This window comes from Coregonus lavaretus, assembly GCF_964263955.1.
Source record: "Coregonus lavaretus genome assembly, chromosome: 18".
Classification (NCBI taxonomy): domain Eukaryota; kingdom Metazoa; phylum Chordata; class Actinopteri; order Salmoniformes; family Salmonidae; genus Coregonus; species Coregonus lavaretus.
This window is the reverse complement of record NC_140005.1, coordinates 5,069,948-5,082,723: the sequence shown is the minus strand read 5'-3', so window position 1 is coordinate 5,082,723 and position 12,776 is coordinate 5,069,948. Positions and strand designations below refer to the sequence as shown.

Sequence of the window (12,776 nt, the reverse complement as noted above, 5' to 3'; positions counted from 1 at the left end):
CCTGAAGGTACCACGTTCATCTGTACAAACAATAGTACGCAAGTATAAACACCATGGGACCACGCAGCCGTCATACAGATTAGGAAGAAGACACGTTCTGTCTCCTAGAGATGAACGTACTTTGGTGCGAAAAGTGCAAATCAATCCCAGGACAACAGCAAAGGACCTTGTGACGATGCTGGAGGAAACAGGTACAAAAGTATCTATATCCACAGTAAAATGAGTCCTATATCGACATAACCTGAAAGGCCGCTCAGCAAAGAAGAAGCCACTGCTCCAAAACCGCCATAAAAAAGACAGACTACGGTCTGCAACTGCACATGGGGACAAAGATCATACTTTTTGGAGAAATGTCCTCTGGTCTGATGAAACAAAAATCGAACTGTTTGGCCATAATGACCATCGTTATGTTTGGAGGAAAAAGGGGGTACCTTGCAAGCCGAAGAACACCATCCCAACCGTGAAGCACGGGGGTGGCAGCATCATGCTGTGGGGGTGCTTTGCTGCAGAAGGGACTGGTGCACTTCACAAAATAGATGGCATCATGAGGAAGGAAAATTATGTGGATATATTGAAGCAACATCTCAAGACATCAGTCAGGAAGTTAAAGCTTGGTTGCAAATGGGTCTTCCAAATGGACAATGACCCCAAGCATACTTCCAAAGTTGTGGCAAAATGGCTTGACAACAAAATCAAGGTATTGGAGTGGCCATCATAAAGCCCTGACCTCAAACCTATTGACATTTGTGGGCAGAACTGAAAAAGCGTGTGCGAGCAAGGAGGCCTACAAACCTGACTCAGTTACACCAGCTCTGTCAGGAGGAATGGGCCAATATTCATCCAACTTATTGTGGGAAGCTTGTGGAAGGCTACCTGAAACGTTTGACCCAAGTTAAACAATTTAAAGGCAATGCTACCAAATACTAATTGAGTGTATGTAAACTTCTGACCCACTGGGAATGTGATGAAAGAAATAAAAGCTGAAATAAATCATTCTCTCTACTATTATTCTGACATTTCACATTCTTAAAATAAAGTGGTGATCCTAACTGACCTAAGACAGGGAATTTTTACTAGGATTAAATGTCAGGAATTGTAAAAAACTGAGTTTAAATGTATTTGGCTAAGGTGTATGTAAACTTCCGACTTCAACTTTAACTCCAGTGTAGTGTACAACTCCAGCCCAGTCTATTGATATAGGGTCATGTTATCTTTTCATTTGAGTTTTTACGTTCAGGGTTACATTGTGAACATTATGCAGATTATGTATTTTTTTAAATTCATAAATAAAATACAGTAAAAATAATTTCCCTGTTCCTCTGTGTCTGTGTGTCAGAGAAAGAGATGGGGGGAACCAATGAACCTGCTGTGTTTGTGTTCTGGGGAATGAAAAGACGCGGCACAATAAAGGAAAGCATTTATTTCAAAACATCATCTTCAAAGCCTTTTTTCCTATTGTGTTAATATGAACGTGTGTCACGAACGTGCGTATAGCACCGTCGAGAAAAGCTTTTTGCCAAGTTTATCTGTAATAACATTTCCCGAAGGATAAACAGAAAAGTTGTTTGCGCATCAAAATTGGCTTTTGTCTCTTGACGTTCTCGTACACACACGGGTCCCTCCTCTCCGTGCGTCAGTCGTCTCAGTGGGTGTAGAAACATTGGTGGTATTGATCCACAGTCACATGTATGTTTTTGTCACACCCACAGCTGCTCAGTCTTGAAGACAGACAGTGGGAGCTCCATCTAACGCTGAGGCTAAAACACACACCGACAGAAGAGACCCGTGTGCACGTACGGCTGTGTGTTGTACAGATACTTTGCCTAAACATACACAGTCTAGTCTGTGGACTATGAGCATACTAATGGTGTAAATATTAAATATGCTAATCAGTTGGTCTGTCCTTATAATGTCAGGTTAGGGGCGGGGTCATGCTCTGTGGCCGAGAGAGAGAGATAGAAGGAGAGATAGACCTCTGTGGCAGAGAGTGGGTGAGTGTTGCTGGGTTACAGGAGCCAGTGTGACCCTGTCCAAATCGTCACCCACTACTCTCCTCACCTCTCTCCTCTCTCATCCACTCCTCCCCTTTCACCCAGCCCTCAACCTTTCTCACAGCCAGTTTAATAGTATGAATCCCAGTGCAGGAAAATACCATTAAAACAGGGCTTTCAATCAACAGGAGAACACACAATCAACATAACACCTCAAATGATAATTATTGAATAACAATGACATTAAGGTAGTTACCAGTTAGCTAGTAGGGATATTAATAGTTAAGTTATGGCAGAAGTCAAGTTAATAACAACTATTATAAACTCGGTAGTTCGAGCCATGAATGCTGATTGGCTGACAGCCGTGGTATATCAGACCATATACTATGGTTTGACAAAACATTTATTTTTACTGTTCTAATTACGTTGGTAACCAGTTTATAATAGCAATAAGGCACCTCGGAAGTTTGTGGTATATCAAATCAAATGTTATTGGTCACATACACATATTTAGCAGATGTAGCGAAATGCTTCAAACAGCCCTTCGCTGTGGTTAATTGGCCATATACCACACCTCCTCGGGCATTTTTGCTTAATTATATCCCTGACAGTGTGGATAAAATAAACTCAGACACGCAGTCCACAAAGTAGCCTAACCCCAACATATCAAATAGACGGGATGCATCAATTGTTGCATAATCTCCGGTGGACAGACTCTGTAAACATAAACGGTACCATAGATCTGTCTTTATACCAGGGGCCCCGATTGCGAACGACCAGCAATAGTTCCGGGGTTTGGGTTTTTCGTCGCTGGTTATTAGGACAGACCACGATTCCGCAGGTGTTAGCATCTTTCGAATTTTGGAAGAGGGGGGGGGGGACATTCGGCCCTTAACTTGAAAAGAGAGAGGGTGGAGCTCCTAGATCTGGTTCCATTCTAGCATCTCTTCATATCTTCTTCTTCTAACATGTATGGACCCAGAACGTAATCGAGCAGCTGACCAATTACGCAAGACTATAGTTCTGGGTTCCCGGGATTCATTATTGCAAAACGAGAATGGAAAATTGCTGCTCACAACTGCACAGATAAAACACATTATCACACTGCATATATCTGCATATACAGTACCAGTCAAACGTTTGGACACACCTACTCATTACATTGTAGAATAATAGTGAAGACATCAAAACTATGAAATAACACATATGGAATCATGTAGTAACCAAAAAAGTGTTAAACAAATGAAAATACATTTTATATTTGAGATTCATCAAATAGCCACCCTTTGCCTTGATGACAGCTTTGCACACTCTTGGCATATGTGTTATTGCATAGTTTTGATGTCTTCACTATTATTATACAATGTAAACAATAGTAAAAATAAAGAAAAACCCTTGAATGAGTAGGTGTGTCCAAACTTTTGACTGGTAGTGTATAATCACCACTTTCTCATGAAATGTCTCAAAACGTCCCTTTAATGAGACATCATGCTAGAGGTGTTGCGGTTGTGGGTACAGCCTTTTTTGCACGTGTGTGTCTTCAGAAGAGTCGAGCGTCGTCATCATGTGTGTATTAATAAGGTGATCAATAATTCTGAATTCTCAGCCTATTCCCTAGTGCACTATAAATGTGCACTTCAAAAGTAGTGCACTAAGGGGAATACATTTTAATCAATCAATCAAATGTCATTTATAAAGCCCTTTTTACATCAGCAGTTGTCGCCAAGTGCTTTACAGATGCTCAGTCTAAAACCCCAGAGAAGCAAGCAATGCTGAAGCAGAAGCACAGTGGGAAAAACTCCCTAGAAGGAAAGTTAGCTTTTATTGGGACGACTCGTACTGGAGGCAGCTCTGCAGGGTAGTTACAAGCTGGCACAGCCACAAAGTCATCGAACCTAAACCTAACCTAAACACTGCTAACCTTAAACTATACACAAAACAAAAATATTAAACGCAACATGTAAAGTGTTGGTCCCATGTTTCATGAGCTGAAATAAAAGATCCCAGAAATGTTCCATACTCACAAAAAGCTTATTTCTCTCGAATTTTGTCCACAAATTAGTTTACATCCCTGTTAGTGAGCATTTCTCCTTTGCCAAGATAATCCATCCACCTGACAGGTGTGGCATATCAAAAAGCGGATTAAACAGCACTCTAAAATGTGCAGTTTTGTCACACAACACAATGCCACAGATGTCTCAAATTTTGAGGGAGTGTGCAATTGGCATGCTGACTGCAGGAATGGCCACCAGAGCTGTTGCCAGAGAATTGAATGTTAATTTCTCTACCATAAGCCGCCTTTAATGTCATTTTACAGAATTTGGCAGTACGTCCAACCGGCCTCACAACCGCAGACCACGTGTGACCACTCCAGACAAGGACCTCCACATCCGGCTTCTTCACCTGCGGATCATCTGAGACCAGCCACTCGGATAGCTGATGAAACTGAGGAGTATTTCTGTCTGTAATAAAGCTCTTTTGGGCCCCTGCCCAGTCATATGAAATCCATAGATTAGGGCCTAATAAATGTATTTAAATTGACTGATTTCCTTATATGAACTGTAACTCAGTAAAATCTTTGAAATTGTTGCATGTCACATTTATATTTTTGTTCAGTATATATAGCCAATTTTGACTTTGCAGCTGGCCCATCTAGTGGAAATGGCTCAGCTCTGCCTCCAGGACAAGACTCATCCCAATAAACATCAACCTGCAGGAACCTAGAAAGAAACCTAGACAGGAACTAGGCTCCGAGGAGTGGCCAGTCATGGTAACTGTTCACAGCTTGGGTGTCTTGGCAACCCCAGTGTTGCTGTGTGTGTCCTTCAGCCAGGAGATCAGAATGGTGTTCAGCTCAGATGGCCTGAAACAAACACACACACACACACACACACACACACTATGTAAACACCCAAGGTATGCCACATCTGCCAATATACACAAATATTTTTGCCAACACACACAGTTTATACCACAAAAAATACCAACTGCTTTAAACACAGCTTTAACATGCAGAGCAGCAGTTGTGACCCCATAACCTTTAACCCCTATCTGACCCTGTCTTCCTCAGCAGGGCTTTAGATCAGGGGTCAGATGTGCCAATACTAGACATTCTGGGCTCAGTTTTTTAAAAAGTGATCTAGATTTCACCAATCACATAGGATTAAATGCATAGAAGTAGAATAAATTAAACTGACAAATCATTGACTTGAATGGGGACTCCTGTTCTATTCATTCTATTTCTATGCATTTAATCCTATCTGATACTAGAAATCCGGATAGATAACTTTTTAAAAACTGGGCCCAGGTGACTAAGGCAAGTTAGCGTTTTTCGTAATGAATCTTGTTCTGGAAGCAGCTCTGCATAATGGTAACTAGCTGGCACAGCCACAGTCATCAAATCTGATTTTTATCTGATTTTTATATTTTAGACATTTAGCAGACGCTCTTATCCAGAGCGACTTACAGGAGCAATGAGGGTTAAGGGGTTTGCTCAGGGGCACATCAACATAATTTTCACCTAGTCGGCGATTCAAACCAACGACCTTTCGGGAAGGGGATACCTAGTCAGCTGCACAACTGAATGCATTCAACCGAAATGTGTCTTCCGCATTTAACCCAACCCAGAGAGGGGCAGGGGACTGACTTAATCGACGTCCGGGGAGCAGTTGTTATTGGGGGTTAACTGCCTTCCACTTTGCCGGCTCTGGGATTCAAACCAGCAAACTTTCGGTTACTGGCCCAACGCTCTTAACCACTAGGCTACCCGTTAGTCCCCACAAAGTCAAATGCTATTTCTAGGGAGTTTAGGGTTAAGGTTAGAATTAGTGTTATAATTAGGTTTAGGGTTAGGAGCTAGGGTTAGGTTTAGGGTTAGGAGCTAGGGTTAGGAGCTAGGGTTAGGTTTAGGGTTAGGGTTAGGAGCTAGGGTTAGGTTTAGGAGCTAGGGTTAGGTTTAGGGTTAGGGTTAGGAGCTAGGGTTAGGTTTAGGGTTAGGGTTAGGAGCTAGGGTTAGGTTTAGGGTTAAGGTTAGGAGCTAGGGTTAGGTTTAGGGTTAAGGTTAGGAGCTAGGGTTAGGTTTAGAGTTAGGGTTAGGAGCTAGGGTTAGGTTTAGGGTTAGGGTTAGGAGCTAGGGTTAGGTTTAGGGTTAGGGTTAGGAGCTAGGGTTAGGTTTAGGGTTAGAGTTAGGAGCTAGGGTTAGGTTTATGAGCTAGGGTTAGGTTTAGGGTTAGGGTTAGGGTTAAGGTTTGGTTTTCAGGTTAAGGTTAGGAGCTAGTGTTAGGTTTAGGAGCTAGGGTTAGGTTTAGGGTTAGGAGCTAGGGTTAGGGTTAGGGTTAAGGTTTGGTTTTCAGGTTAAGGTTAGGGTAAGGCTATGGGTTAATGTTTAGGGATCAGGGTTAGGGTTAGGGGTCAGGGAAAATAGGATTTTGAATGGGACTGAATTGCGTGTCCCCACAAGGTTAGTTAGTGTGTGTGTGTGTGTGTGTGTGTGTGCGTGTGTTAGTGCTGAGCGATTAGTGCTTTTTGAGGTCGGTTTGGTTTCGATTATAAAAATAACCACGGATTTCGATTTTTATGAACATAAATTAATGCATTATGAAATAATTTGCTGATTTCAAATTATTTTGGATATTTATTCATTTTAGAGCTTCCCTCAGCCATCACCTGCCTTCATCCTGAAACGGGTTTGAATGCAATAACAACACATTACTGCTTTTCACTTATTAAACATTAACATAAACTTATTATTATTATTATTATTATTAATTATTATTATTATTATTATTATTATTATATTATTATTATTATTATTATTATTATTATTATTATTATTATTATAAACATACAGTGGGGGAAAAAAGTATTTAGTCAGCCACCAATTGTGCAAGTTCTCCCACTTAAAAAGATGAGAGAGGCCTGTAATTTTCATCATAGGTACACGTCAACTATGACAGACAAATTGAGAAAAAATAATCCAGAAAATCACATTGTAGGATTTTTAATGAATTAATTTGCAAATTATGGTGGAAAATAAGTATTTGGTCACCTACAAACAAGCAAGATTTCTGGCTCTCACAGACCTGTAACTTCTTCTTTAAGAGGCTCTTCTGTCCTCCACTCGTTACCTGTATTAATGGCACCTGTTTGAACTTGTTATCAATATAAAAGACACCTGTCCACAACCTCAAACAGTCACACTCCAAACTCCACTATGGCCAAGACCAAAGAGCTGTCAAAGGACACCAGAAACAGAATTGTAGACCTGCACCAGGCTGGGAAGACTGAATCTGCAATAGGTAAGCAGCTTGGTTTGAAGAAATCAACTGTGGGAGCAATTATTAGGAAATGGAAGACATACAAGACCACTGATAATCTCCCTTGATCTGGGGCTCCACGCAAGATCTCAACCCGTGGGGTCAAAATGATCACAAGAACGGTGAGCAAAAATCCCAGAACCACACGGGGGGACCTAGTGAATGACCTGCAGAGAGCTGGGACCAAAGTAACAAAGCCTACCATCAGTAACACACTACGCTGCCAGGGACTCAAATCCTGCAGTGCCAGACGTGTCCCCCTGCTTAAGCCAGTACATGTCCAGGCACGTCTGAAGTTTGCTAGAGTGCATTTGGATGATCCAGAAGAGGATTGGGAGAATGTAATATGGTCAGATGAAACCAAAATATAAATTTTTGGTAAAATCTCAACTCGTCGTGTTTGGAGGACAAAGAATGCTGAGTTGCATCCAAAGAACACCATACCTACTGTGAAGCATGGGGGTGGAAACATCATGCTTTGGGGCTGTTTTTCTGCAACGGGACCAGGACGACTGATCCTTGTAAAGGAAAGAATGAATGGGGCCATGTATCGTGAGATTTTGAGTGAAAACCTCCTTCCATCAGCAAGGGCATTGAAGATGAAACGTGGCTGGGTCTTTCAGCATGACAATGATCCCAAACACACCGCCCGGGCAACGAAGGAGTGGCTTCGTAAGAAGCATTTCAAGGTCCTGGAGTGGCCTAGCCAGTCTCCAGATCTCAACCCCATAGAAAATCTTTGGAGGGAGTTGAAAGTCCGTGTTGCCCAGCGACAGCCCCAAAACATCACTGCTCTAGAGGAGATCTGCATGGAGGAATGGGCCAAAATACCAGCAACAGTGTGTGAAAACCTTGTGAAGACTTACAGAAAACGTTTGACCTGTGTCATTGCCAAGAAAGGGTATATAACAAAGTATTGAGAAACTTTTGTTATTGACCAAATACTTATTTTCCACCATAATTTGCAAATAAATTCATAAAAAATCCTACAATGTGATTTTCTGGATTTCTTTTTCTCATTTTGTCTGTCATAGTTGACGTGTACCTATGATGAAAATTACAGGCCTCTCTCATCTTTTTAAGTGGGAGAACTCAAAACAATTGGTGGCTGACTAAATACTTTTTTCCCCACTGTAAATCTATTCACATTACTTCCTTTCCTTTCATAAAATATTTCAGTTGTGTATATTATTACATTACTTCGTTTTTATTTAATGTCTTTATTATTTTTAATTCCTTGAAGTCATCATCTCATATCTGCTCAGGCAGTAGCAGCCAGCCAGCCAGCCAGACAACCATCTAATCTCTGCGCTTCACGAGTCATCCTATTTAGCTAGGCTAGTAGCTAGCTGGTTGACAGAATAATTGTACTTGTTCTTCAAAGTAGATAAGGCATACAGTACCTTCAGAAAATATTCATACCCCTTGACTTATTCCACAATTCGTTGTGTTACAGCCTGAATTCAAAATGGATTAAATTGATTTTTTTTCTCACCCATCTACAGACAATAGCTCACAATGACAAAGTGAAAACATGCTTTTAGAAAACTTAAAATACAGAAATATCTCATTTACATACGTATGCACACCCCATTTGCTATGACACTCCAAATTGAGCTCCAGTGCATCCAATTTCCTTTGATCATCCTTGAGATTTCACTACAACTTTGATTGGAGTCCACCTGTGGATAATTATATTGTGTTGGACATGATTTAGAAAGAAACACACCTGTCTATATAAAGGTCCCACAGTTGACAGTGCATGTCAGAGCAGAAACTATACCATGAAGACCAAGGAACTGTCCGTAGATCTCCGAGATTGTGATGAGGCATATATCCGGGGAAGGGTAAGAGCACAGTGGACTCCATCATTGGGAAATTGAAAAAAAATATCTAACTACCCAGACTGCCTAGCGCTGGCCGTCCGACCAAACTGAGCGACCGGGCAAGAAGGACCTTGGTCAGGGAGGTTGACCAAGAACCCAATGACCACTCTGACAGAACTACAGAGTTCCTTGGCTGAGATGGGAGAACCTGCCAGGAGGACAGCAGTCTCTACAGCACTTCACCAATCTGGGCTTTATGGGAGAGCGGCCAGACGGAAGCCACTACTGAGAAAAAGGCACATGACAGCACCCCTGGAGTTTGCAAAAAGGCACCTGAAAGACTCTGAGATCATAAGGCTCTGTGGTCTGATGAGACAAAAATGTAACACTTTGGCCTGGAGAAAACCAGACACAGCTCATCACCCGTCTAACACTATCCCTACCGTGAAGCAAGGTGGTGGCAGCATCATGCTATGGGGATGCTTTTCAGCGGCAGGGACTGGGAGAGTGGTAAGGATAGAGGGAACAATGAATGGAGCCAAATACAGGCACATCCTTGATGACAGTTTACATTCCAACAGGACAATGACTCCAAGCAGCCAAAAGCAACGCATCAGAACAAGAATGTGAAAGTCCTTGAGTGAAGAATTGAATCCCGTTGAAAATATGTGGAAAGACTTGAAGATTGCAGTTCACCATTGCTCCCCATCTAACTTAACAGAGCTTGGGATAAAATCTCAAAATCCAGACGTGCAAAGCTGATTCAGACATACCCAAGACGACTCAAAGCTGTAATCGCTGCCAAAGGTGCTTCTACAAAGTATTGACTCAGGGGTGTGAATACTTATGTAAATTAGATATTTCTGAATTTCATGTTCAATAAATTTGCTAACATTTCTAAAAACATGTTTTGACTTTGTCATTATGGGGTATTGTGTGTAGATGGGTGAGATAAAAAAACATTGAATCCATTTTGAATTCAGGCTGTAACACGACAAAATGTGGAATAAGTCAAAGGGGTATGAATACTTTCTGAAGACACTGTAAATGTAATTCAAGTAATTGAACCGACGTGGATCAATTAGTTGTTTATTAACCAATCACTCAGCACTAGTGTTTGTGTGTGTGGAGGGGGTGGGGTTACTGAGGTCAACAAGGACAGATTCGTTAAAAGGTTGACACTGTGAACTCCCTCACACACACACACACACACACACACACACACACAAACACAAACACACACACACACACACACACACACACAGACACACACACACAAGGGCAAGGACAAACACACACGCACACACACACAGATTGGGGCCCACCTCTCCGTCTGGGTCCAGTGTCCACACTCCTCGATGTGTCCTCTGGTTAGGTTGGGGATCTGACACACACAGACGTGACACATTCACATTTATAACACACAAAAATGTGTCTGCTTACAGTGTGTGTGTGTGTATGCGTGCATGTGTGTGTCAGTCAGTCTGTCTGTATGTGTGTGTGTGTGAATATGCGTGTGTCAAATCAAAGTTTATTTCTCATGTTCACAGGATAAAACAGGTGTAAAACAGTTCATCAAAGACCTCCTTACTTATGAGCTCCTTACTTATATTCTCCTTACTTATGAGCTCCTTACTTATGAGCTCCTTAATTATGAGCTCCTTACTTATGAGCTCCTTACTTATATTCTCCTTAGTTGTATTCTCCTTACTTATGAGCTCCTTACTTATGAGCTCCTTACGTATGAGCTCCTTACTTATAATCTCCTTAATTATAAACTCCTTACTTATGAGCTGCTTACTTATGAGCTCCTTACTTATGAGCTCCTTACTTATAATCTCCTTACTTATATTCTCCTTACTTATGAGCTCCTTACTTATGAGCTCCTTACTTATAATCTCCTTACTTATATTCTCCTTACTTATGAGCTCCTTACTTATAATCTCCTTATTTATATTCTCCTTACTTATGAGCTCCTTACTTATGAGCTCCTTACTTATATTCTCCTTACTTATAATCTCCTTACTAATAATCTCCTTACTTATGAGCTCCTTACTTATGAGCTCCTTACTTATATTCTCCTTACTTATGAGCTCCTTACTTATAATCTCCTTACTTATATTCTCCTTACTTATGAGCTCCTTACTTATGAGCTCCTTACTTATATTCTCCTTACTTATAATCCCCTTACTAATAATCTCCTTACTTATGAGCTCCTTACTTATGAGCTCCTTACTTATGAGCTCCTTACTTATAATCTCCTTACTTATATTCTCCTTACTTATGAGCTCCTTACTTATATTCTCCTTACTTCTAATCTCCTTACTTATCATCTCCTTACTTATGAGCTCCTTACTTATGAGCTCCTTACTTATAATCTCCTTACTTATATTCTCCTTACTTATGAGCTCCTTACTTATGAGCTCCTTACTTATATTATCCTTACTTATAATCTCCTTACTTATATTCTCCTTACTTATGAGCTCCTTACTTATGAGCTCCTTACTTATATTCTCCTTACTTATGAGCTCCTTACTTATAATCTCCTTACTTATATTCTCCTTACTTATGAGCTCCTTACTTATGAGCTCCTTACTTATATTCTCCTTACTTATAATCTCCTTACTAATAATCTCCTTACTTATGAGCTCCTTACTTATGAGCTCCTTACTTATATTCTCCTTACTTATGAGCTCCTTACTTATGAGCTCCTTACTTATGAGCTCCTTACTTATGAGCTCCTTACTTATGAGCTCCTTACTTATGAGCTCCTTACTTATAATCTCCTTACTTATATTATCCTTACTTATGATCTCTTTCTCAAAAATGCAGTGTTCAAATATCAAAGGGAAGAAAATAGAAGATGAATAGTCTGTGCGTGTGTCAGTCTGTGTGTGCCAGTCTGTGCGTGTGTCAGTCTGTGCGTGTGTCAGTCTGTGCGTGTGTCAGTCTGTGCGTGTGTCAGTCTGTGCGTGTCAGTCTGTGTGTGTCAGTCTGTGTGTGTCAGTCTGTGTGTGCCAGTCTGTGCGTGTCAGTCTGTGCGTGTCAGTCTGTGCGTGTGTCAGTCTGTGCGTGTGTCAGTCTGTGCGTGTCAGTCTGTGTGTGTGTCAGTCTGTGTGTGTCAGTCTGTGTGTGTGCGTGTGTGTGGTCTCACCATGTTTTCCATTCCCTTGGAGAAGACAGGCAGCAGAACAGGATCTTTACCAGCGGTCACCATGAGAGCTGGCATCAAGAGCTACACACACACACACACACACACACACACACACACACACACACACACACACACACACACACACACACACACACACACACACACACACACACACACACACACACAGGAGAACAGCGTAATTCATCAACATAGAACTGTGTCAACATATAACACACACACAAACACACAAATACACACAAACACACAAACACACACAAACACACAAATACATACAAACACACCCCTACCTTAGCCCTGGGTCGGGAGCATAGCCATTTCCAGTTGCTCACAACATTACGGTACCAGTTCAACGGCCCTCTGGAAAAACACAACACTCTGTCACTCACTTCTCCTCCTTCTCATCTTCCTCCTCCTCATCCTCCTCCTCCTCTTCCTTATCCATCCTCCTCCCTCTCTCTTCGTTGACAGT

At 41.4% G+C, this 12,776-nt stretch overlaps 1 protein-coding gene across 1 annotated transcript in view; it reads right to left on the bottom strand.

Annotated features, from left to right (window-relative positions):
• Positions 1-3,775: 3,775 nt before the first annotated feature.
• The window catches only part of ephx2 (epoxide hydrolase 2, cytoplasmic), a 30,977-nt gene continuing 21,976 nt past the window's right edge, over positions 3,776-12,776 (bottom strand). The window contains exons 16-19 of the mRNA XM_084182555.1: positions 12,595-12,664; positions 12,287-12,367; positions 10,458-10,516; positions 3,776-4,854 (exon numbers count right to left, since the gene is read on the bottom strand). Coding sequence (XP_084038681.1) covers positions 4,770-4,854; positions 10,458-10,516; positions 12,287-12,367; positions 12,595-12,664 — 295 coding nt within the window. The 3' untranslated portion in view covers positions 3,776-4,769. The remainder of the gene's footprint in view (positions 4,855-10,457; positions 10,517-12,286; positions 12,368-12,594; positions 12,665-12,776) is intronic.